At 42.9% G+C, this 27,135-nt stretch overlaps 2 protein-coding genes across 7 annotated transcripts in view; both read left to right on the forward strand.

Moving 5' to 3' along the window:
- The window catches only part of arrdc1b (arrestin domain containing 1b), a 59,527-nt gene extending 54,277 nt beyond the window's left edge, over positions 1-5,250 (forward strand). The window contains exon 8 of the mRNA XM_072662048.1: positions 698-5,250. Within this exon, the coding sequence (XP_072518149.1) occupies positions 698-765 (68 nt within the window). The 3' untranslated portion in view covers positions 766-5,250. The remainder of the gene's footprint in view (positions 1-697) is intronic.
- Positions 5,251-8,271: 3,021 nt separating this feature from the next.
- The window catches only part of ehmt1b (euchromatic histone-lysine N-methyltransferase 1b), a 36,074-nt gene continuing 17,210 nt past the window's right edge, over positions 8,272-27,135 (forward strand). For 3 of the 6 annotated variants that reach the window (XM_072662549.1, XM_072662552.1, XM_072662550.1), the window contains exons 1-2: positions 19,952-21,137; positions 26,384-26,471. In XM_072662549.1, the coding sequence (XP_072518650.1) occupies positions 20,973-21,137; positions 26,384-26,471 (253 nt within the window). In that variant the 5' untranslated portion in view covers positions 19,952-20,972. Of the gene's footprint in view, positions 8,293-19,951; positions 21,138-24,607; positions 24,699-24,749; positions 26,472-27,135 lie in introns of those variants that run through there. The other 3 variants (XM_072662551.1, XM_072662554.1, XM_072662553.1) reach the window with 3 other exon arrangements.

Below are 27,135 nucleotides of genomic sequence, written 5' to 3' on the forward strand. Positions count from 1 at the left end.
ACAAACTAGCTAAGAGTATTTTCTGAGTAAACAGTGAAGCACTTTTGTAAGTTGCTTGGAGAAGAGCGTCTGCTAAATGCCTTAAATGTAAATGTCATGGTATTTAACACCTACCTATTGGCTTCTAGTGTAAGTGAAATTTGAGACAGTAGGTGTTCAGATCTTTTTTTTGTCCATGGTAACTAAGCGTACCTTGCAGATGTGGCAGCTAAAGATTAGAAGTCTTATTTAGGGACTAAAAGGTTGCTGGTTCGATTCCCTGGACCAGCAGAAAGTGTGGGGCAATGGAAGTGAAGGAACAGTGAGTGCCTTCTCCATTCATGCCTGAGGTGCCCACCTGATCTTCTGGGGCAGTGGTCACTCAATGGCTAGAGCAGAGGGGGTATTGATCACAGGTTGTGGGTTTGATACCTGCATCTGCTTGGCAAGGCACCTTCACTTATCTGCTCCAGTTTCTTCATGCTTTTAAATGCAAAGAGAACAGTTATGTTGTACTGGTACCCAAATTAAAATGCTCCCTGTGTGCTGAAGAGGCTGCCCACCACCCAAGATGTCTGTGCTCATGACCCCTAGTCACCAGTGTGTGTGTGTGTGTGTGTGTGTGTGTTTACCACATTCTGTTGTTCTGGCTATAAAGGATGATCCTAATCTCACATAGGCTCTGTTGTCATGATTTTCTCTCCTTTCTCTTTTCAAGAACCCCCTCCTACTTACGAGGAAAGTTGCAGCAGTAACAACTCCAGCTTCAACACCAGCATGACGTAGATCAGCCAAGACGCTGGAGAAAAAAACATTTGCATCAGAACATCTATCTGCAGGCCCTCCCAAACCCCACCTACTGGACACTCCAGGCATTGCAGCTCTACTCCAAATTTGACCAAATCGAAGCGTTATATTAATAAAAAAGGGATCTTTTCATTTTCATTCACTTTATATTACCAATATTCCTTGCTCCTCGGTATGGAGAAAAGGATCCTGGCCCAAAGCCAGGGAATGAGTTTTATCAGTGCCTAATTACGGTAGCACTCCTGAACAATTACAGGTTACCTTCTGCATTTATACGAAAGGAAATACCAGCATCTGTGATGCCTTGAAATGAAAGTTATCTACAGAATCTGTCTTTCACTCAGCCAAAGCTGGCCTTCTATGACGCTTGCTTCTCAACACAGGCTTAGTAAAATCTGCACGGCGGCTTCTGTTGGACTGGCGCAGCTTAAAGAAGAGAAGATGTTGATCTTTGGACTCTTGGAGGAACGTTTACTCCGGCCATGGTCGCGTCAGTCTGCGGGAGGAATGTTCTGGAAGGACTGATTATTAATGGGTTACCATCTTCACAGGTCGAGGAAGGCCACATGAGTGGTACATGAGTCCTCCTTCTCATGAATCACTGAGCTGGTATGAGATCTGCTGTAGACACTGCTTTGGCTTACCATGTACAGATCTTACAGGTCATTCTGGGTACTGAAGACTTTCCTTAAGGTGAACATAAGGTAGGCTTGACTCTTTGGATGGAAGCAGATGGAGGAGGAGCAGTTCTTGCTATATTTCTACCTTGGACACTGCTCGCTTATATTGCCCCTTGAAGATTTTAGGAAGACGTTGCTTATCCCTTAGTCCCTTAGTTATAATAACATTCAGTAGATTTAACTTGTATGTAATTCGTTTAAAAAAAAGAAAAAAGACATGGAGGTCGAACTGTCATTACGTTGTAATGAATTTGTTCAGAATCAGTTTCTGAGTTTGTGTGCATCATGACACCCCCCTGCATGAATTCCTAACTCTTAATGCACACACACGGTGAGTGTGTGGGGTTGAGTTGTGATTAGTGTCCTGCTGACTGTGCTATATGTTCACTTTCTGGCCAAGAAATTATTCCCCCCTGGAGTTTCAATGGGATGCATGGGAATCCATTGACATGTAATGCAAAGCCCAAATGTCTGTATGTGATTTTGTTTGTTTGTTTGTTTGTGTATTTATTTTTCTTGCATTGATTCACAGTAATTAATGGAGGTATAAAATGAATTCCCAGTTGAGGCCTTATACAATGATTGCTGTGTAGAACTTTTGTGAGCGTTCCTCCTGCATTTTTCAAAGTAAGATTAATCCAGACCCTTGAACTGTTGGTTTATGAACCATTGGAATTACTGAAGCACAAAATGGCACTTTTTAATAGAATTATTTGATTCCGTCAGTGGATGGATTGATGTGTGTGTTTATGTGTGTGTGGGTGTGAGAGGGAGAAAGAAAGTGTGCGAGATAGACTTCCTCCAACCAGTATCCCAAAATAGAATGTGGAATTAGCTGTAGATTCAGCCTTCAGCCTTTACTGTGATTTTCTTTATACACTCTTAAAAAAGGTGCTGCAAATGTTTGTTTTTTTTGAGCAGTGCCATAAAAGAACCACTTTTGGTTCCGGGAAGAACCGTATGACGTCATTCACCAACCGTTCTTAAGAAGAAATTTCATCTCAAAACCCACTTCTGCAGTTTTTATGAAGATTCTGAACATTTACCAGTGTTTTCTTCTTTGGAGTTGGATCAGTTTACAATGACAATGGGATCCACCATTATAGGAGCATAGTTGTGAATGCTATGTGTATTATTTAGTTATTAGGGGGGGTGCACAGTGATACACAGTTCTTGCAGGTGTTGGGTCCTTCCAACTTCTCGTGTCTGAATACAGATAAGGTCATGCGGGTACTCCCAGCTGCTGTACTCCGGAGGCAGAATGAGAGGGCCTGAGTGTTGCATTACCTGTGAACACTGTTTAGTTTAACATATTTTGTCCCACAGGAGTCCCACAAGGCTCTATCTTAGGGCCTATGAAACTTATAGTAAATATGACAGTTATATGAGTGAGGAAATGAATCGTGGTCCTACTTACAGGGTGTAAAGGGTTAAAAACACACCATAAATCTTATGTAGACCTTTTGTCAGGACTTTTCTCAGGTACAAACTTAGGAAAAGTCTTAGGTAATTATAGGTAAAGTCAAAGAGAGATGTCTATATGATACATCTTTACAAATGCGAATACATTCACACATCGCTTCTACAAACATGGTTCTTCATGGAACCAAAAGTGGTTCTTCTATGGCATCACTCAAATAACCATCTGTAGCACCTTTATTAAGATTTTCTAGAGAGTGTAGTAGCAGCCGCCCTCCTTGTTCACATTCAGCACAGAACTCGTTATCTCATTCAGATTCATATGTAACTCGTGGATGTCACGTTTCACCCTGTTTAATTATGAATACTCTGTCAGGAATGTTCTCCATTACTATCTTGGTATTTCTGTACATCTCGCCATTTTAAATCTGTGTGTGTGTGTGTGCGCACGCTCATCTGCATGCCACTAGCGTATAACAACATAATATTCAGTACTGTGAGAGATATTTCATTCAGTAATAAAACATATTTTATGGCACAGATATGAACTTTTAATGGTGCAGACAAACTCGAACTCAGTCTTGCAGCTCTCTGATCATCTTCCTGAGGGAGAAGCACTGTGTTCTAATGAAGCATGAAGCTCAAACTATTGTAAAATGCAGCATTTTAATATGTTATCAAATACAGGGGTGGACAACAATCTGTGATTATCAATAAGCTTATTAGGCTTTCCCTGCTTTATCAAGCTTCTAATGCAACCGTACAACCCCTCCAACGCTCCAATCTTTATAGTCATACCCGAGCAGAAATGCAATATACGCAGGTTTGGTGTATAAGTAAATAAATTACTTAAAGCAGCACTATGGAAAATTAGAATTTCTTGCTTCTGGGCTCCCTTGCATTTCTTGCTTTTCTTGCTCCCAGTTTAGAAGTGTAATTCATGGTTTGAGCCACCATTAAAGGACACAGTTTTCTGGACAAGCTGAGAGATACTAAACCTTTACTAAAAGTGAAAGAAGCCCTCATTTGGTCCCTAGGTGCTGGGCTGGCTACCCACACCCCTGCTTAACTAGTGTGTGCATGTTCACTGCCTCAGATGGGTTAACTATCTCTCTCAGAGGTTGAAATCCCATTTACTGCTGTGAAAAGGCTGTAAAGTGTGGTTCTATTTCTAACATTGGTCAATCTGTCTATCCAAATCTGACTTGCTAAATCTAACTCAGTTGGAATTAGTCACATTATTTGGAACATTAAATAACGCACCTGCTGTCCTGGATTTTAGATTTGTAAGAGAACTGGCCCAGCCTATTTTATCCCAATGGGAAGGCAAGAGGGTGCAGATGAGAGCAGTATTTGGCAGCAAGAAAAAAAGAGATGTTCAATATGACACTTTTAAAACTACATTCCATGTCTTACTAACTGTATTAGACTAGTACTGTGCTACAGGCGGCGGCGCCGCCGTACTCGCCGTACAGAAATAGCCTAGAGTTTTATGTGTACAGACACAGTCTAGACCAAAACAGTGGTTCATTAGCTAAGAATGTAGCTGGAATGTATGACAGGTCTTCCATTTTCATGTTAAACATCCAGCCCGGTGTAACAAGCACAGACTTTAACACAATAGAAAAATGGGAACAGGGTTTGGCAGATGATCTTTTACATTTACTGTAGAATTCTTGGTGTTTTCATGATTTTGTCCACCTCCTGTATCAGTATGGTTGGAAAGCATGCACCAAACATGTACTACACTTGCTTGCTCTCAATTTACAACACCATGCCTTAAACACACACAGTCTAGTCCTACCAACTGTGCTAAAGGCAGAAACGGTAGCACTGTTCATTTTGTTTTTAACCGTCCTACCCTCTGTTTAATGCTCTCCGTGCCCGATGAATGCCACTGTATCTGTCAGCAAGGAAGGACGTTATTCCTTTACATTTAAATATGTATAATTCCTGGTCTACGCCTGTAAATCTCACTGCTCACCGAAAGACGGAATTGTTTAAATGCGAAATCTGCAGTCATGTTGTTTCATCTTGGGTTCAGACTCGAGCTTTATGTGTTGGCCCTCATGCTTTACTTCTCACCACCAAAGGTTCTACAGCTTTACGACTTCTCATTGTCCGTCATCCTGTGTTGCTCTTCTCTGTCGACTCTGGGTGGCCTGTGGTTTTGTATTTTTCTACTGGAAACAGTGACTATGTGCATATGGTGTTCTTACGAGAAATGTTATCAGCGGATGCTTGTTGGCAGGTTTCGGGAAACAGTAGCACCATTGTGGATCAATGTAATGTTAAAAAAAGGAGAAATATTTGAATCAGAATTGTACAGTGTTCTAATAAAATCTCATCAGCCTCTATCACTTTACATGTTGTTATGGTAATATTTTTGCAGTTACATCTTTCCCTCGTTCTTTATTTGTACAGTTATATATATATATATATATATATATATATATATATATACATACTCCAAATAATATAAATAATATGGTTAAAATGTTCAGTAAACAATATTCAAAGCTAGAGGAGTAAAAGAGCACCCCAGCATTAAAGCTGTGGAACAGTGGAACTGTGTTGTGATGGTTGGTGATCCATCCAAAACACGTTGGGGGTGTGGTGGGATGGTGATCATCCTACATTCTGATAGTAGAAAACCTTACCTGGACAGTAGAGACAGTTACTCCAGCAAAAGCAGTATACTCTTTTTTTAATGCATATATATATATATATATATATATATATATATATATATATATATATATATATATATATAGTGCATTCTGATTGGCTGAACTCTTTCAAAAAGTAATCCAGTCCTTATAACTTCCACATGAATGGGTTGAGCTAGACTGCTAAATAGGTGGAGATGTAAATTCAGTGACATCACAAAAAAACAATGAATTTGAAATCTGCATATTTATATAAACTGTATAGACTGGGGGGGGGGGGGGGTAAATGGTATGCTCACATATTAAACTGAGTTTTTCATCAAATATTGGCCCTTTAAAGCATTTCTCGACCTGAAATTCAAAGTCTGACTTGTTCCCATTATTTCTTACTCAGCAAATCCCCCAAGCACCAATCAGCATTCGGCTATTGAATGCAGCAGTTGTCAATCAAAATGTATTACCTGGGATTTGTTAAAGCAGCATTGTTTAATTACATACACCCTGCAGTTTTTTCCCTTCGCAGTAAATGAGCCTAGGGGAAGTTGGGTGGAGGTTGATGTAATGACCTATTACAGCTTTATTATTATTATTATTATTATTAATAATAATCATCAACATTATTGTGCACAGGCTAAAACGCCTGACTTAAAGTGTCACTATTCCACATGCTAATGGGGGAGAAGCCCACCGTTTCTGTTAAATAGGCCATATGATTGAGACGCAGTCAACAGATTATACCCAATAATTACAGTCGTCAGTGTTTGGACGGGTGGTCGATATTGTGACTAGGCAAGCATGTGCCGTAGAGCAGAGATCGCTGAGGGAGAAGGCCACTGAAGGATCAAGGCGACTGGCGGACAGACAACACCTCCAGAGCTGCTGCTGTCTTCTGCTTTTCTCCTGTTGCCATAGAAACTGGGCCCTGATCCATCAGTGTCTCACAAGGACATGGGCCAAGAGCTATCTGCATGCACAATACACACACACACACACACACACATATACACTCACACAGCAGCCTGCCTGAGATTGGGGGAGGGGCTGGGAGGGTGTCTGATGGATAGCAGATTGATGGAGAAGATGAGGGACAGGAGGGATGGATGGATGAATGGACAGACAGGAAGGAAAGATGATGGAGTGATGAAGGAACTGAGCAACAAAGATCTCATCCTGAAGAGCGTTCTGCAAACCTGTGGAAAAAGAAGTCCTCTGTAAGTTATTTCACTAAAAAAAACACCACTGTTAATTAAATCTTTAAAAAAAATTGCTGTGGTGCAAAAAGCTTGTATCTCCATTTTTTCTGCTTCTCACTTTTGACATGATTTAAATATGTCAGTTGTTCTTTATTTTGTGCTAAAATGTCATGATGAACACCTAAAGAAATGCCCCAAAATAATTGTATAAATATTTTTTACATTATTTTCTACTGAAAGTTCCTGTATAAACTCTTAAAAATCCACCCACATCTATCAAATATGGGCCCTTTAAAGCATTCCTCAATCTGCAATTCAAAGTCTGACTTAAACATTATTTCCCATTATTTTTTACGCAGCACATCCACCAAGCACCACTCTGCATTCATCTACTACTGAATGCAGCAGCTGTCAATCAAAATGTATCACCTGGGATTTGTTAAAGCAGCATTGTTTAATTACACACACCCTGCAGTTTTTATTCCCTCCCCAATAATCGAGCCTAGGGGAAGTGGGAGGAGGTTGGTGTATACATATACATTTACATTCACATCCATTGAAAATAACGGAAAATAAGGTCTCTTCCTGCTCCTGTCAAGTTGCCATTTTGGAGATAAAAGGCTTTTGCAAGACATTGATTAAATACCATGTTACACGCAAAAGAAGTGGTGAAGCTCCTTTTGGAGCCTCCTCCCACAAGACTTCCGGCAAGAGTCCACAGTCCTGAAGTCTAAGAAATCTGAGAAAGATTGCAGCAGATATTTTAGGATTAAGAGCCTCCCATGAACTTAATGCAATTAATGCATCAGCAAAAAAAAAGCTAAATTATTTCAATAAATTATTTTATATTAGTTTTCTCCAGATTGTATATTTGTTATTTTTTGTTTTCTTCTAATTAATTATTAATTGTTATTGTATTTGTATATTATGTATATTATTAGTTTTTTTTATATTAGTTTCTTATTTGTTATTATTATTATATACCTTTTTTTTATTAAATCTCTTAAATTTCTTTTATTTGATATTGCTTATTTTTCCAATGATTTTATTGTCCTGTATTTTAATGTGTTAATTATATAAGCTATATTAATATCTAAAACTAAACTGTTCCTTCTTCTTCGTATTATTAATAGAAGTAGTAGTAATATTGGTAGTGTGGCAGTAGCAGTAGTAATGATAGTATCACTACCAAGAGCAGCAGTACGAACTGTAGTAATAAACACAAGTGAATAAATCTGTAGTAATAAAATAATTATAGAAAAAAAATTAAAAAGTACATTAAATTAAATTCCCTATAATGTTAAATTAAATTAAAAAAATAAATTAAAAACCTAAATAATCAAAGTTAAATGTAAAAAATGATGTGATTTTCTACAATGTTATATAACAACCGTATCATCAGCAAGAATGCCCGCAAAGTCTGACACCAGAACCATAAGCCTGAAGAGCAGAACCGAGCTCCGGGCGGGCTGAGGAACTGGGTGAGTGACGTGTGGAGAGAAGGGGGAGGAGCTGTGAGGAACCATGGCTTCAGTGGAAACTGAGGTAAGAGACCGAGGCTCTTCCACCATCTATCGCCGCTGTTCCGCGACCAGAGCCCGAGAATCACCCCGGGTGTCAGCGACGATGTGAAGGGCTATCTGACGTACCGCGGGGGAGCGGGCAGAGTCTCTGCGTGCTTTAGTTTGACCTCTATCTGTACGAGTTTTCAAACATCCCGCCGGACGGTGTCGGTGCGGACCCGCTGCTTTTGTGTTGCTAGTCGTAGAGAGAGAGAGAGGGAGAGAGAGAGAGAGAGAGGGGGAGAGAGAGGGGGAGAGAGAGCGAGAGAGCGAGAGAGAGAGCGAGAGAGAGAGCGAGAGAGAGAGAGAGAGAGAGGGGGAGAGAGAGAGAGCTGCTGAGCCTAATACACAAGCGGCCTGCAGCCCGGGAACCTGTATAACACTAAGCGCTTCGTCTAACGTGCTTGGGCGTTTTTCGTTATGCTGGTTCCAGGGCCCCGTGCCATCCGGCTTCAGATGCTATGCTGCTACTGCCAGCATAATATCCCCCCTTTTTAAAATCCTCCGGACATTTTAGCGATGTAGCCCTTTTTATGTGTGTCCTGATAACCGAACTGCTTATACTGCGGAGTCGTGGAGATTTTAGAAATGAAAATATTTGTATATTACAGCAGGAAAGCTGGAGCAGGCTAATAGATAGCGTATGAAAATAGCTAGCCAGCTAGCGCTAGCCGTTGCCAGGCTGGTGTTTTGTGACCAACGTGTTCAGCAAACGTGTTAAAATGTGCTCAGAGGGTCGTGTGCTTACGAGAGACGCACATTTGGTCCGGTAATTGGGGGGACTGGTGCATACCTGCACTGTCAGGATGATGAGGGTAGCTAGCTAGATACTGCTGTCAGTGTCCTCGTTTATTTAGATAGCTGTCCTGTAGCTGTGGACTGGACCAGTGGTTCCCCAGTCCTGCTCCTGGAGGACCCCATGCCCTGTCCTGTCCTGTCCTGTCCTGTCCTGCACATTGGAGTATTTACCCTGCCCCCATCATGACTGATCCAGCAATTAACAAGCCTTTCCTGGGTTGATGATGGAGGTGTGGTAAAACAGGAAGGCACTAAAATGTGCAGGACAGATGTCTTCCAGGGGTTCCCCAGGACCAGGGACCAGGGTTGGGAAGAGAGAGGACTACAGTCTGCTGAAGCTGGTGTTGATCATGAACTCCAGGCTGCACTAGAAGTGCACAGGTTGTGTCTGGCAAAAGTAGGGCTGTCTGTCCCCTCTCTCTGTCCCAACCCCCCCCCCCCCCCCTCTTCTCCAAATTTGTGAGGAGCTCACATATGTCCTCTAACCAAGTTACATTCTCAATTTGCCACGTTCAGATCATTAGAAATGTTTCATATTTTGGGTCAGAGAGAACCTGCAGGGATTCACCAGTAGAGGGCAGCTTATGCCTGTGACATTTCATTGTATCAGTGTATCTGAATTGCTGGTTCAGAACATGTCCAAAAGTCTGTAGACATCTGCTCTCTCATTAAGGGCGGCCCATTATGACTGAAGTGTAATATCACCATAACTAAGCTGCATATTAAAATGTGTTGTTTTATATGATGGAGCAGGAACACCAGTAGTATGCCAGTTGTGCCACATCTGGAATGCTAGCTTTGCATGATGTCAGTATTGCTGATCATTGCATTAAAACAAAAGTATTGGGACACCTCCACATTAGACCTATGGGAGCTTTTGTGACATCCCATTCTTAATCCATAAGCATTAATGTGGAGTCCCCCCCACCCCCCCTTTGCTGCTCTAATAGCAGGTTTGGAGCTCTACAGTTATTGAGTCAGCAGGGCATCGGAGACCGTAATGCACTATGCTCTGATCTCAGCGCTCAGCCCTGACCTGCTCTGTAACTATTTTCTGTAACTGTTTGACACTTCATGGCTGAGATGCTGTGGTTCTTAAACACTTCCACTTTTCAATAGTACCACTTACCGTTGAAGGCGGATTATCTAGCAAGGAGGAAATATCACCAACTGCCTGGAATTCAGTGAGTTCTCCAGAACCAATAATGTGTGCAAAGGCAGGCTGCATGGCTAGGTGTTTGGCTTTATACACATGAGGCAATGGTGATCAAGAGGTGTGTCCCAAAACTTTTGTCCATACCGTGTAAGTGTATTGCTTAAAAAAAATAATGTTGGAAACTTGATTTAATGGTTTCACACAGTTCTCTGCAGTGGTTCTGGGACTCCCTGCATCCTCCTCAACACTCACTGGTGAGAGGCTGGGAGGGGTACAGACTGTGCAGAGGAGATGGTTCCTCAGACCTGGATTTCAGAATCAATGCACTAGACAGTGGAAGATTGCTGTAAGGGTATGATTGCATTTAGCTACAAGAGCTTCAGTAGGGTTTAGTTAGTGATGTTGAATAATTAGTGCTGGATCATGATTACTCCTCTAATTCGTCCCTAAGGTGCTGGATGGAGCTCCATCACTCCAGAGAACGCAGCTCCACTGCTTGACAGCCCAGTACTTTGGGGCTTATTATCCTTCTAGCCCAAGCATATTTGGCATTGGACACCAGACCCTAAATGACCTTCGGATCTGGTGCAGCCTTTCGGAGGGTTTTATAGTGGGCTGTGAGTGAGTGGGCTTACTGCATGCTGCAGTATAAAACGTGAAACGCAACACATCAGAGCTGGTGCATCTGATTCAGTAATGATTTGACTGACAGTCATGTAGCTCTGCATAGGGGCGTTTTGGTCACTTGCACTGTAACTGATGTAGTGGTTATTCTCAGAATTTAGACAGAGTTAGGCAGAGGAGAAAATTGTATGTGCATAAATGCAAGCCTCAGGAGGATGCCTTTCCTTGCTGGTTGAGAGCCATGCAGACTGATTTTTGTCTACAGCATATGGCGCTGCCAGGTTGTACTGAGCATGCTCAGAAATCTTCCTACTGATGAGAAACAGTGTAAGGCCTGAAAGCAGGAAAGTAGGCCTTGCTGACTGTCAGCACTGGCCTTTAGCACTAAGGGGACTTGGTGTGAATGGTGCGAGTGCAACGCCTTGGGGTCTAGAGTTGCTACAAGCACAGTCAGCAGTGCCTTGCACAGAATGGTTACAGGAAATGATAAGGAAGTAATAAATAAAGTTATTAATAAGAAGATTATAATAATATAATTCTAATTATTGTATTAAATTCGAACTGATTTTGAAAACGAGACATTTTTTGATCATTGTTAGTCATCAAAGTCCTAACACTACACGACCTACAGTGAATGAAACCCCACACACTGGTCGCGAACAAGATTCCCGAGCTCCGATTCTAAAAATCTTGTAGGAGTTTCTCACAAACTAAATATAAACAAACATGGCAGATGACCACGAGACTATTGCTGTGCTGGTAGTGAGCGCTTTCTACACAGGAAAAAAACAAAAACAAGAGGAAGAAAAGAATGTGGATATAGCCATGCCTGAACAGGAGGAGTGGACAGGGCTCATAATGCACTGCAATACAAGCTTAAGGTGAATACATGCTGTACTTGTAACGTTGAATTCTGTTCAGCTCTGCTCTCATTGGTTGACCGTCTTTCAGGGCATGACAACATTTTCACATTAGAGAGTTGACCCTGCCCCAACCCCAAACTACCGAGCTGTAAATGTTGAAATGTTGTTTGGTGTGGCGCAACAGATAACACCACTACCTGCCAGTAAACTACCACACCACGTGGGAGACTGGGCTTCGATTCCCGTTCTGGGTGACTATCGCTGACATCGCTACACAAATACGTCCGTTGGCGAGACTCCTAACACTACATTGGCCCACCTCTGTAATACGAGTAACCTTGTAAGTTGCTCTGGATAAGAGCGTCAGCTAAATGCCATAAATGTTGAACATTTTTATAACTATGATTCACAGTTGGAGCATCCTTGACTGCGCTGAGAGTAGTTTGGAGGTAGGACTGGGCAATATGCAGATATTTTATCATATCGTGATCAATTTTGTTATTGTGTTTCACAAGATGCTTTTTATAAGCATATCAAGGATATGTAGTATTTAATAAACACTGATCAACTGCAAGTTTCATTATAAGCTGTGTAATTAAACAAAGCTTTATTAAATGATGTGCAACTGACGTTAAATTAAAAAATCACTTTTCAGTATGGAAGAGTATCTTCCATTAATATTGTGTATCGGCAAGATGTCGGAGGATGATTTATTGGATTTTAGACACTGGATAATCCATGATGATCATCATTTAAGATCACCCTGAGCTTGATCGGCTTAAAATCAGGGTTGCCTGGTATAAGACAAGCATGTCAGAACCCCCATATGCTTGTTAGGAACCAGGTTTAGGTCAAGAATCAGGAGGCTGGTGCATTGTTCGACTGTCCTAGTTTTAGATCTTGTCACATTTGTGAGCTACTGTTCAGTGAATGCCCCACATGATCCTTTCCTACCAAACTGTATAACTCCTAACCCCCAGCCCAAAAGTTAGTTAGTCAGCCCAATTAGCCTCTACTGCAACCCAAGCAAGTGTTAATGGGTCGTTTTGGTCTCGAGACAAATGTAGAAAATCAGCGGGACTCCTACAGCACATGTCCAGATGTTTGTGGACATCCCTTCTAATGAATGCATTCAGCTACTGTAAGCCACACATTGCTTACACAGATGTTAGGGTTACAGTCTTTTCACCACAGGAAAAATTCAAGTCTGGCTGACCCGAAGCCCACTTCTCAACGTGTAGACTAGAATGACTGGAGCAACTGGTGGCCAGGGGCTGCTGACCATTGGCTTTTGTCCATGGTTTTGAATCTGTAGCTCACTCGCAAAGCTAGCCTTTGCTTGACTAGCTCGGCTACAGCTCCACAGTATCAGACGGCCCAGTGCAGCTGCTGTTGACTAACTGCTGAGCTTCCAACACAGGTGTTGTAACAAAAAGGCAAGTGAAGTCTAGCGACTCGTAGCCAGCTTCTAGACTTGGCCACTAGCCAGCAGGCTAAATGCCACGATATCTGGTATTACCATTATACTGCCCAAGCCTAGAGCAGGTAGAGAAGTATTGCCAGTAGAATATTGCACAGGTGGAGGGACGAATGAATGAATGCCACAAAATACCAGCAAATTCTAGATGCAGTTGTCCAACCTGCTGGTCATTTGCTGGGCAAAATGATGGTGTTTGGTGGTCAGCTGAGGTGGTCATTACTTAGCTCGCATTAGCTTTAAGCCTAGCACAGATGTTTGCTTGTTTCCTTGAATTTCTCTTGATCGCTTAGTTTGAGCTTCCCTTCTGCAGACACTGGCACAAGAAGATCACGAGGCCTGGTTCACACAGCAACAGCTTTGCTGGACCTTTTGGAAGCCGTGCTGCTTTCTGTAGTTTCTGTCAGCGTCTCTTTGTTGGATTTTACACATTCTAATTTATTTTTGTTAAAAGTGATATCTTGGAGGAAACATATGCCCTGGTGGATTGATGTTGTACAATAGGGGAGATTTTTGGTTTTACAGTTACAATACTTATAACACAAGGTTTCAGGTGACTATGGGGGTCCGTAAGTCCTCACCTTGGACCGATTCTGGGCCTGTTTGGGGGAGGAGCTATTTATCTCTGGTTTGCTTCCACACAGAAGAATTCCATTCAAACCGTGGATCGACTTGCACAGTCTGAAACGTCAGTTTTCTTCCCGCATCTTTGCAAAATGGCAGGATTTGGTTGGCTTGAGTGGTAGGTTCATGCCTTTACTGCCTTTATTTCTGGAGTCATGGCATTTCAGGAAGCTGTTCTTGCAGGAGAAGGATTGCAAAGCAGTTACACGACAAAATGAACCAATCACATGAGCAGCAGACCTGAGATCGGTTTTTCTGGGCTCTCCTGGGCTCGAAAACGTCTTTCGCTCTTGACCAAACGCATTGAACTCTCAGAGTAAGCGCTACTGGGTCTGAAAAAAAGACCCTAAATGTGTTAGCGTTATGTGATCTGTATCTCTTTCCCCTCTTATTTATTAGCATACTCGTTTAGAGCTAAATCCCTGATGTAATGGCGTAGTAATTAGAGTGCTGGGTTATTGATTACAGGGTTGTGGGTGTGATACCTGGGTTTACTAAGGGGCCACAACCCTCTCTGCTCCAGGGGCATTGTCGCATGGCTGACCATGTGCTCTGACCCTGGCGTTTATAGCTCAGATAAGATATTTTTAATTTACTGTACAAGTATATTGACAATAAAAGCGTCTTCTTGTTACTCTCGTTAAGAAGGTGAGCTGTCTGATTCTGTTCTTCCTAACGTGGACAGGGGTGTATCTGTGGTGTATCTCCATAGTTATTTAGGCCTCCTTCTATGTCTGGGACCTGTGCGATAGGGGGCAGTGTTGAAAGACGAATGTACAGAAAACTAATAAAGAATTTGGAAGAAGATCACATGGGAGGGGTCATTTAAAATGGTAGTGTAATGTTGCAACTGTTCTGATGTTCCAATTTTTCTCCAGTTCTGGGTCGGTGTTTGGTATTATGTCTCAACCCAAAAACTGTAACAACAACATTGTAATTGTCATTATTCCAAAGCTCTACCAGATAGGGTTGCTGTCCTCTCAGTATCCTTGCATTGCAATTTGCGGTTAGCTTGCTATTAGCCCTTCTTGGCATTGGCCTAGCATGGATACCTGTTCACTTCCCTGGGTTTAACTTCCGCAGTCCCCTAGTTTGAGTTACCCTTCTGTGGACATTGGCACAGGACTGTTTCCTTAACTAGCACAGTCTGCTAGTCTCAGAAAACTGAGTAAATGAATGGATCGTTCAGTGTTTTGGGGCGATACTGAGCGTCTTTCAGGACGATCAGCCGATGGCCAAACACAATCAAGAGCAGTGCTGAATGCCACAGTAACCTTTCCAGGAATTACTTGGTAACACATTATCAGGCAGGGATTCTGTCATGTTGGGTGCTCTGTTGCTTTTTTGGAATTAACCACATTGAAATCGCTACCGAACTCCGAGCTCCAGCTGTGAGAGCCCGCAAATTCCTGTACATAACAGCACTGTGAAGCTCATTGTGGTCTTACTCACTGAAACTCACTGTACTGGGCTGAGTGCTGTACTCTTGAGAGTGGTATCCTGTTAGTGTTGTTAAGTATTTTCTCTGTGTCCTCCATGATGCACATTGGAGGTTTACACATTCTACAAATATGCGTACAGTGAAAATGGGTGTCTGTAGCCATGAGTAAAGCCTGTATTGCCATCTAATGGTTGAATGAGGGACTGTGTGTGTGCTGTGACCTGTGCAGAGCTGCAGGAATTCGCAAGATATGGATCATATGATCTGACCAGCACTCAGGATCAGCTAAATTATTGGATAATCATATATAATTGACCTGAAAATCTGATGATAGCGATACGTAGCAGATAGAATTATCCATAGTGTTCATGTCACTGATATTACTATTGTCATCTAAAATGTATCCTGGTGCGGGAAGAAAAACGGAAAAAAGAAATTTTCTTTGATGAAATCAAACTTTTTAGCAAATAACTCTTATGTAGCAAACAGATTTCCACTTTAGTCTTAAGTTATATTATGTATTTGCTAACAAACAATGAAGAAAAATTTATTCCTTGTTCAAAAGTTCATTTTTCTGCTCATAGAAAAAATGTGAATAACTTTATGCAAGTGACGTGCAGAAAAAAATATAACCACTTATCCATTTAAACCAATTTTTCTGTTCTGCGAAAAAGGAATCACATGTGAGGCAGTATTTTGGCTTTCAGTTTCAAAGTATTATGTGTTACGGCTACGTTTGTGTAGGTGACTTTTATTTTGACACGATCTGGCCAGGGGCCTCCTCTGCTCGCGGTGTAACCAGCAAGCTGATTGGCTCTTTTTGTTAAAGGTCGGGACTTTATTTGTAAACATACGCAATGCTGAGATGTTACGAGAACTTACCATTTATATTTCAACCAGTGAGACTTACATACACTCAGCCCGTGTCCACATGAGACTCCCATGCCTCACACTAATACAACTCTGCACGCTAACACCAGAGTGGTGGTGCTGCAGATGTGTGGCCGTGTTGCCTTATGGCTTCGTAGCGGTTTTACAAAGTTTGTACGGAGGTCTGCTAGGACAGCTGCAAGGTCTGTGTGTATTCACTGCAGCTCTGCATTCAGATTGAGGGAATTATTACTGTATGAAGTAATAGAGGCAGTAAACTGTACTCCACACTACCGTGGTTAAACTTTGGTGATTAATCCGCGGTTCATGTGTCTCCTGGACGGTCTTTGTTTAGCACGAGAAACGTGTGTGATGACATCACCCACTAATTTGGTCGTTGCACCCCTAATTTTCGATGTTGCTTTGTTCCTTGTTAGTAGAATTACATGAAATTAATACATTCATAAAATTTTAGACAAACTTTTTAATTAGACAAACTTTGAGTAGGGGTGTCTTTTATTCACTGATATAGATGTTTATTATACATTTTATAAACAATATAGATAGTGTGCTTTATGTATGTATGTATGTCTTTGACGTCTCGCCAAAAGACTCTTGTTAGTGCAGCGTTGGTGTTCCTGTTGATTTACCACTTGTAATTACTGTTGTAATTGTGGCTATGCTCGCAGCTAAAGTGAAAGTGAACGTCTTTAGAATTGAAGGGGAAAGACCAGCTCAGCTCCTCTGTTTTCTCCGAAAATGGCTTGAACGGGCTTGGACCGTAACGAGATTGGGAGATTTGGTGATAATGCCTAACAGGAATTTAAGAGTGTTTCTTTAGGAAGGTAAATCCCACTTTACTGGTTCTCACTGAGCTGTTTTCAGAGGAACAGGAGTTAAATAAAACACAGCGATACACACTCTTCTTCCTTTGGACTCTTGAAATGCAGCAGTAGTTGTTGACTGAGGACTAGCATGCAGAGAATGTGAAAAACGGTGGTGGCGTAACCCTTCAGCTTCTGTCATAGTGTGTATATAGCCTCCTGCTTTAATGTAGGTCTTGCTTGGAAAATGCCCTTACCCCTAACTGACCGTTTTCTGGGCAGAGAGCTTTGATTGGTAGGATTGCATTTGTCTTGTCCTAGGAAAATGTTTAGAAGCCAGCACTGACGCCCAAAGCCTAAGCACAGATAAGAAGCTTCAACATCATCATATACTGGGCCTGCTTTCATTTGAGCCATTAAAGCAAGATTAACAAATCATCCTTGTCATTTTCTTTTCTTTTTTTTATCATGAGCACAGTCTGGGGTGAAGTCTGCACTAAAATTGTTCCTCCACTGAATCCACACACCATTCCATGAAATGGCTGCAGTGTTGTTTTTTTCCTGCTCTTCTTTCTTCGTGAAGAACAGCAGAGCTCCAACTGAGCATGCCCAGAGAGCGCCATGTCAATGCTTTCTACAGAGTTGATCATGTGACCCGAGCAGGGACGGTGCTTGTGTGGAAAGCTAGACGTTAGTCAGTGGAGCTTTACTCTCGCCCTCTTCCTCCTCCCCCATCAATGGAGACCCACAGCTTAAGTCAGGTACTGCCATGTTGCTGGAGGGCTCGGCCTCAAACAGGGCAGGATTATTTACTTCTCCATTTCTCTTGCCTCTCTCTTTTTTTTTTTTTTTTTTTTTTTTTTTTTTTTTTAAGGGCCAGAGATATGCCTGGTATTTCAGAGACTGTTTATCTGATTTCTGAAAATAGGCCAAGGTCTGTCCTAGGTGTGTGTGCTTTTCAGCCATCACTGTGAAGGTTCTCATTTTCATTCTCTGTGATTTTGAATCTATTCAATTCCAGGTGATCCGATTGATCCGCCAGCTGACTCGCGGATGGACTCGCTTGCTGGTCCACTCGTGGTGCAGGAGCTGATGAGAAGGCCTTTCAGACTGACAGTTGTTGGATAGTGGCTCTCGTGCTGGTGCTCTTCTAGATGTTCATCTGACCATGGTCTTAACCACGCTCTCCCTGATCCTGTCAGAGGACAATAGGCTTTTGTCTGAGGAGTTTATGTTGGGTACAGGTGCACCGTGAAGGTCCATATTAAGCTGGGCAGTCCATTTGTCTAGCAAACAAAGGCCTCTGGAGATTTTTCGCGGGAACGGCCGCGGCTTCTTATTTCTCTGCAGCCGTTTAACGTAGGAGTGCAACGAAAAGGCAAGGCCTGTTGCTCAAAATAAATGGTTTCGAGGTTTACAACTAATATCTCTGAGTTGTTAGGCTGAGGCAATGCTGTGTGTGGATGGGTGGCTCCCTGTACACAGGTTGTTGGTTGTTGACATGCTGGAGAAAGGCTGTCGTGAAGAGATTGCTACTGCCTTTGTGTAATGCTAGATTATTAGCTTACTGCTGACAGATCTCACCCTGCTCAATCAAGGCCGAAGAGGAGTCCCCTCATTTATTTATCTATTCATTTTGTAGGGATCTTGGATCACGGTTTCCTTTTTGCAAGCTCTTTCGTGTGGACTGAAATGAGGTCTACTTTCATTTTCTTAAATGACACCCTAAACGTCTTCCGTGGGCATTTCTCACTCTGGCTCCTGGAAGGGAAATGGCTGGAGCATACTGTTTGTGAGGCTTGCTCTCTTTTCCTTCATTCTGTCAGTGTTCTCTTCACTACTCTTTGCTCCTCATGTTGCTCTCTCTCTCTCTCTCTCTGACTCTCTCTCTCTCTCTCTCTCTCTCTCTCTGACTCTCTCATTGTCCTCTCTGGCTAAAGCCAGTCAAGCAGAAGAGCTTGTTGCAAGACATGAAGCAGCAGCTTCTTCTTCTTCTTTTCTCTTTGGAGAAACCCGATTTGGTTCTGAATTTTCTAAATGTGGTAAGACAACTTAACCTCAAGAGGGCCGGTAGCTCCTAGTGCTTCTCCTGCCAGTCTGAGGCGAATTCAAAATGGCTAACAGGATCTCCACTGAGCATGCTCCATTGGTTAGCTTAGTCATCTAGCAACCGTGGTGGCTCGGGCAGAATGATGCATCGTGACACTTTTGTGGCGCCAGCCATCATAGCGCTCTGTTGCTTTAGTTGGACAATGAAGAAGCCATTTGCAGACCAGTGGGGTATTTCACAAAGCAGGATTTCTCACTTCAGACAAATATCTTTGAGTGTAATGTCGAGCCTGTCCAATGGGAAAACGGCTGCAGGACATTCTGTTGGACAGTCCTGTGGGTTTTTGTTTTCTGTATGTTTAGATTAGTAGATGGCCTTCTAGTAGGGATGCGAATTTTCTAATATTCCAAACTTAGCGTAAAAATACCGTAACTGTTGTATGTAATTCATATAACCCCTGGCTCAGATGACACTAGCGAGACCTCAAGGCATGGACTGTTTTAGGTGATGGAAGGTGCTCATTATAGAGGTCAACTGGTCCACAGTGGCACATTGATTGCTCTGTACCTCTCCCCGGAGTCATCGTTTCTCTCTTCGATGCCACGTGACCGGGTTTGCAGCACATTATAAATAGGCGAGCACACCAGTCAGTTGTAGCAGAGTGCAAAACAACTTGGACTGATTTCCAAAAGGGCATGATCCTTAGCTACCGGGCGAAGGGTGGGATGTGCTAGAGCCGCCGTAGTGATGATGTACTGAGAATGGAGAATAACAGTTGTGCCCCACAGGCCATTGATGCCTCCGGCAAGTGGTACAGAGCGGTCGACGTGCCACTGTGGAGAAGGTTAACCTCTATAATGAACATCTTTCATCACTTAATACAGTCCATGCCACAACGTCTCCCTAGTATAATCTGAGCCATGGGTGTTTTGTTTATTATTTTTTTAAGGGTTGTACCCAAATTGTCAATTCGTAATACTGGGTTCACGACTTAATATTTAACATATATTTGAACAAAATTGAAAAGAAGACAAATGCATACTGTGTTTATGTCGTTTCATAATCTAGTAATGAGACTAATCGGTCTGCTTATGATAAAGACTCGTCTAGGTTTAGTATAGTATAGCAATCGTCAGATACTGCTAGGTTTAATATAGTAATTGGAATTACTAATATAGTAAGGTAAAGGCTGATTTTTCAGGTAAAGCCTAACATATTTGACGGGAATGCTCATCCCTACTTTCCATTTCTTGTGTTCGTATTCTTTCGTGTTTCTTAATTTGGTAATGCTTCTCCAGATCTCCACTGATCTTTGAAAGACAGTCCAGTTAGCAGAGTATAGAGAAAAGTACTTCCAGTGACAACACCTAAGTGCTTTGTAGCGGATCTGGTCATGTGTACTTTGTCCTTCGCTTTTACACTAGGCTATTTTGTCCTACCTTGACTGGGCGTTTTTACTGGTTGTAGCAGTCCACGCACAAATGCTTTGCATGCTCTGCGTCTTCTAATTAATACTGGCCCAGAAATGCAATCTGACTAATGTTGACTGGAGATGCTAAAGGCTTGGACATGTTAGTCTTTTTGTAGCTCCCAGGTGTCACTATTGTTAGCATTGCACCATTTCTTTTGGGGACGGTTTGTCTTGGCCTTGAGTCTCCTGTGACAGCCCTGCCTGTCTCCGGCTCAGTGGAGATAAAGACCTCTGCTGTAGATGAGAGGAGATTAAGGATAGCTCACACTCTGCTTGGTCCTGCTTGCTTGCTTGCTTGCTTGCTGTTTTGGCTAACAGGCCCCCCTGGCTGCTCAGACACGATGGTCCCTTTGGCCTCCTCGTGCCTTTCCTGTTGTATTCAGGCCGGCCACAAAATGGCTACTTGCTTTCATTGGTGCCCTCCTTTAAGAAGAAGGAAATGTTTGAAATTTGAACTGACTGAGCATGCTCGGTTTGAGCTTCAGAAGGGCCGACCAACAGAGGGAGCTGCTAGGTCACGTGACCAGCAAGCCGGGTGAATGTCTGCATGCAGGAGGAGGAGGAAAAAGAAGAACAATCTGTTCGAAGCTCTCTCGTTCTCCCTCAGTGGAGGCCATCGGGGGAAAGCAGGTATGATGCTGCTGGAGGAGTACCTTTTAGCAGACGAACGGCCCCTCAATCCTCCGTCCACGCTGGCTGTGAATATTCATCGTTTTGAAGCTCATCCACTTGCTGGGTTCCTTTTTTCACTGTCTGCCTTTTATCCCTCTATTCACTTTCAGTCCATTGAAAGTTGGCTGCTGTTCTCATGTTCAGAGTAGGGAGCTCTCTTGTGACCGTGAGGTGGCATCCAGCCTTCAGCTTCGCTCATGCAGTGGTCTGGGCTGAAGCCTGTGACCAGGCTCTATGGGCTAATGCAGAACCCAGAGTCGTTTGGCCTCTTATTTTTTATTTTTTTTGAAGGTGAAGTCAAGTGACATGGCCTAAATGCTGTAGGCTTTGGAACCAGCAGAGGGAGTTTTGAACCCGGAGGATTGTCACTGTCCGGTTTAATGGATGCTTCATGTGTTTGGCAGGGGGGTGAATAGGAAGAGAAGAAGACCAAGCCAAGGTTCTTTTAATTAGGCTTCAACGGCAAATCATTTAAAAAACTCCTGATTTCCTAGACCGCTTAGTGTCTTTCTCCTGTTTGGTTGCTTTTCTTCTCCAGAGTCCCTTGTAGTTTGCTGGCTGACAATGAACTCTTGCAGGTTTGGGCCTGTTAAGCTGGCCAGGCCTAGAAGAAGAGTCTGGAGAACAATCATATGCTGAAACAAAAGAATTACAGCTTGCTCTTTTTTTGTCTTTGCTAGCTATTCAGGGAGTTGAAGATTTCTCTTACAGCTGTCTCTAAAGAGGGGACGGGAAACTGAGGCTTTGCCTCACCAAGACAGGGGTTCCATAACGAGCTCCATTACCCTGAGCATTGTTCTCTTCAGGTTTGGCAGAGCCACGCAGATGAGAGAAAGATTGCGGCACCTAAAGTGCCTTGAGTCATGGACTTGTGATTATTTTAAGCCTCTACTGAAGATCTCCTCTTCTTCTTCCTCCTCCTCTTCTCCATTTTTGCTAATTGCTTTTCTTAGATGTGTTTCTAATTAGCACTAGTCTTGAAGCATTTGCAGAGGTTTCTGAAATTGTCCGGATGCATGTTGTGTTTATTGTTGTTGTTGGTCTGTTCCACACTGCTGGCCTTGCTTAGCGTTGATTAATCCATCACTGAGTTCTTTGTTTGCGTGGTTGTAGAGTGAGGGAAACCTCTCTGAAGGGCTTGTTTCAGTTTCAGTGGTTCTCAAAAAGGGGGGTTTACTAGGCTACAGTTTTCTCACAAACAACTTCTGCTCTCATATTTTGCCTTCTTCTGTAGCTGCCTTCGGCATGCTGGTGTGAACTTCGTTCTCCACAGCCAGGTTAAGAGCTGTGTGTGTTTGGGTGCATGTGTGGCTAGGTATCTGTGGTATGGCCCTGCAGTGCTAATATAGCAGTAGTAGGTAGTAGGTAGACATCTTCTTCTAAATCACCCCCTCACTGTTGTTTCTGCACTGAATAAATTGGCATGACTGGGGGAGCGCAGCAGGAACAGTAGGGTAAACTCAGGAATTAGCTTGTATGGATTTTTTTTATGTAGCCTTAAGAAATAGACAGTGTTTCTCCAGCTTCTGAAACAGCAAGCTGCTTCAGTGTCTGCATTATTATGGCATTTTCTTTGTTGGAGCAACAGCTCAGCTCAGCAGAACTCCAATACCATACAGATATGGTATCTATTTTTACATTTTTATAATGGCAGTGTTAATTAGCTCAGTTGTTCTAGCTTAATGTCTAAATCCCTTAATTGTTTTTTCCCCTAAACTGGCAAAATGGTTTGAATAGGCTAATCAGAATTGATGGATGTTGGCTTTTCCGTCCCCCACCCACACCGATCCTACCCGAACGCCCCCTACCCAACAGAAAAATTCACTGTCTGTCCTGTTGTGTCAGTAAACAATCTGGTTACGAAATGGCGGTTAGGAGCAGAAGGCCCATCCCTCTCCCTCCTTTCCTCTACTGGGTATGCTCTCTTTTTGGCCTGTAGGGGGAGGGCTTGGGAAAGAGAACAGCACTTTCTGCTGGCATTGGTTTTCTCCTATTGAACAAAACTGAGCTTTTCCCTCCTCATTATTCCAATAGCACCTAGTTCATCTGTAGGTACTACACTGGGAAGGTTACAGTTTAGCCCAGGGGTCAAACTGGTTCTACGTGAGGCCTTGAAACATCTTCTCTAGGACCCATAGCAGTCAGTTGTCCATTTCATGTCTCAATGTGGGGACAAACAGATAGTAAACCAAGACATGCCACAGTGTATTCAGGCTTTTCCTTTGAAACTGAGCTGAGAGGCTTTGGAGTTAGGATCTGAAACTGCTTCAGCCTCTCATGCTAAAAAAAAAATGCCAATGGATAAGGTTGCAGTAGCATTGGCTGTTGGCTCAGGAGAGAGCAAACATCTGTGCTAGCCCACATAGCCCTGCTAAAGCATGGAGGTGCTGCCACTTGCTGGAAGTCAGAGATCTCAAGTCAGGCCTCGAGTTCTATACTCATGTTTTAAGTCCGATGACTTGATATTTTAAGTCCGGTCCAGAAGGTTAGATTGCCTATGTCAACAACTTCTCTCATCTCCCTCGTCTCACCACCGAGACGGCTGCTGTTTGTGTAGATGCCCGACTTTGTCTATTAGTCCATCTACCATATGCCACTGCTGAAGTGAGCCCTTTTGCGCTGACCTTGTTCCCCCTCACCTCTCGAGTTCTGTGTTCCTGTGCAAATGCAATTTTCGTTGACGTAGATGTTGTCTCTGTAATCTTTTGCGAAGCGGCCTAATTTAATCTGGACTGCCAAGACGGGGAACTCCATAGTGCCCATAGTTGATGTCCTTGTCTGCCTGCTCTGAAATCCATTGACTGATTTTGGTGCTGTGCCACTGAATGTGAATAGTGCAGTTTTTATTGTCTACTAGAACTTCAGTCCTGGTATTCTCTCCTCTACCTGTAGAGCATGGCAGAAAGATTGTAGTGAACGCTCTGCTCTGAACTCTTCAATTAAAAAAAATAAACAAATAAAATAAAAGGGACCCAAACCATAGACGGATGATCCTGACCTAAAGATGCTTTTAGGACATTTTGGCCCTTTTTGGGAAGAAATGGGGTGTTTTTAGAGTTTTCACAGCTGTGACATAAAGGCCACAATGGAAACTCCTTATTGATGAATGACAGGTGACCTTATTGAGGTTGTCAGTGGTACGCCCTGAGTTAGGAAGCGCTCTCCAATTGTCACTTTTGGGGATTTTATTGGACCAGAAGCTCAGGTTCAGGTTGGTTAGATAATGGGGGACTCTTATTATGAAGTGGCTCCCCTGGTGGCGAGAGAGGGAAACAGAAAGAGGGACCGACCTTTTGTTGGAAGCAGCTCCAACGAACGGCACGGCAGACATTTTCTGACCGTCCTGCGGAAGGCAGCTGGTGTGGCTGCCAATCAGATGAGGGTTGGGGAGCTAGGCTGAGGTGGGGGAGGGGCAGCAGGGGAAGAGCCTGGATTTTGCTGTAATTACTACACCTTCTGACCTCCTTCCTCTGAGCCTGGCTGCTGAAAATCACTACAGTAGATATTGAAGGCTGGCAAGTGAGTGAGAGTGTCATACTTACTGCAAGCAGATGCACTACACCAGTTGACCGCAATGCATTTGGCTCTTGTACTTGTGTCCTTCTCAGCAGAGATCGGTTTATCTTATCATTTGCTTAGTTGTTCAATTGTGCTTTCTTTGAAAGATTTTGCTAATTATAGATATGGAAATTGGGGGAAAGGGAAAGTCCCTGAGGAATATGTCAACCAGTATGCTAACCTGTTTGTTTCTCTTGCAGAGCGCTCAAGCTTTCTTCTTGCCGTGTGCTTCTGGATGGATGGATGGATGGATGGATGGATGGATGGGTAGATGAATGATCTTGCTTTGGTACAACCGCTCCTGCTCTGGGTTAGGTGGACTGATTCATTGCTAGTTTACCTGCTTTTCGCTGGTGCTGTGGCAGTTCTCCTCAGGGTTGTATTATTGTGGCCTTCCTAGGACGTTTAAAAAACGTGCTGAGGCATTAGCAGGTTTGCTTCTGCTTCAAAACATTTGGTCTTGTTAGTGGAAGCACTGTGACCGTGACGGCAAGAGGAAGAGAGCGAGCAAGAGATGTAATTATCTACCAAGGCGCATCTCGATTGATTTTTATTTTATTTTTTTCGTAGACCAAAGGCCTCGCACACTGCCTGTGACAACTAGGATAGGCAGAGGAGTTGCTGGGTTTAGTCGTTTGTTCTCACACACACACACACACACACACACACACACACAGTGAAGCCAACACACCCACCTCAAGGTTTGGACAGTATGGGCAGGGTCTAGCTCAACCCTGGAGCTGGTGTTCTGACTGCAGGGCCAGCTGAGCAGCAGCTCGGGCTGTCTACTGTAACTGGGCCAGTAGCCAAATACAGCCATACAACGTGACCACAAGACACGACCAAATGAAAAATGGAGAGAACGTCAGAGGAAAAGAGTGTGAATTGTGATGAAAATTTGATGCTGACGGAAAGGAGAGAGTGAGAGAGTGAAGAGTGAAGTTAATGTTGGGCCTGTTCATATGTGGGTCTTTGTTCTACTCGTTCTACCTGTGGTTGTGTTTTAGCACCTTTCTGCTGTTCGTATTTGTTGGATAGACCTGTTCAGAGCTCACTTGAACAAAGGAGGCACAGCTGATCACAGCTGATTCCTACCAGAAATCATCTTTGTTATATTATTATTATTTATGGACATGTGCTGTATGAGTTAGGCACAAAAAAATAATAATTTGGGATCGTTCTCCAATCCAGTCTGTTTCTTCCTAGCCTAGCTGTGGAGAGATGCACTGTTCTGATTAAGGCTCAGCCAGCCAGTCAAAGCCTTTGTTGTTGAGGTGTTGAGACACATTCCCAAGGGGTGAGCTAATGATTCTGTGTTGTGTTTTTTCCCCCCCTTTGCCGATCTCACGCAGTGAGGCAATTTGAATGCATATAAGCTAATAGGCGGTACAGTTGTGGTTTGGACTATTTCAGGAAAATAAAAAGAATACGTTCTGACGTCCTTCTTTGAAGCGCTATATTATTATTTAAGTCCAGTATCCTGGTCCCTGTAGAATTCCAGGTCTTGTGGTTGTTAAAGCTGAGGCTTCTCAAAAATCTGCTGTTAAAAATGAGCTAGGAAGCCATTCTCTTTACCTCTCTGTTTGAGCTAGAGTGCATTTTGCTGGTCCTGCTCCATTTGTAATCTAATGATGCCTGTGTTTCAGCCTGCTGGTTTGGCCAGGGGGATTGTTGGGAGGAGAGAATCCATGAAGACTGAGGGCATGAAGGACTCTCACAGTGATTCGGAAGAAGGTGAAGTTGGTTCTCGTTGTATTGTATCCATCACTGTAACTTATATTCATGACCTTCCTGCTTGCAACTACACTTCCTACAAAAGGTTCTTTTAAGCTATGCTGTAGAAAGACCATGTTTGGTTCCATGTAGAACCATTTATAGTAGATATGTTTGGGTGTGAAGAACCTTATTGAGGGCTTAAAGAGTCTGCATTTTTAAGAGTGCATTTATAGATATACTCTTATCCACCACCACCCCCCTCAACCTATCAGGCACTGATAAGGCAGTGGTGCTCTGATGAATGTACAGTAAAGGCTGAGATGGTGATGGTGGACATGGTGGTGATGGACTGTGCAGCCTACCTCTTCTAAATTGTCCCACTCCACAACATATACTTATTGCACTGTAACAATTTTATAGTGGCCATGACTGAGAAACATCACCAAATTATGAATATCTGTTTTGTCCACCTTGAATTTCATTAAACAATTGGGGTGGCCGTCTTTGTTTATTTTGAATGTTCAGTGCGTTGAAATGGATCATATCCACAGTGATGATAAACATACCATGTTATAATGCGTATAATATGCTCGCAATAATTGGAAGGAGAGGAGAGTTTTATGTAAACATCAACAGTATTACGAGCATTACAAAAGATCAGCGTGCTGTGGAGCACCATATA

Source organism: Salminus brasiliensis, chromosome 18 (assembly GCF_030463535.1).
Source record: "Salminus brasiliensis chromosome 18, fSalBra1.hap2, whole genome shotgun sequence".
Taxonomy (NCBI): Eukaryota; Metazoa; Chordata; class Actinopteri; order Characiformes; family Bryconidae; genus Salminus; species Salminus brasiliensis.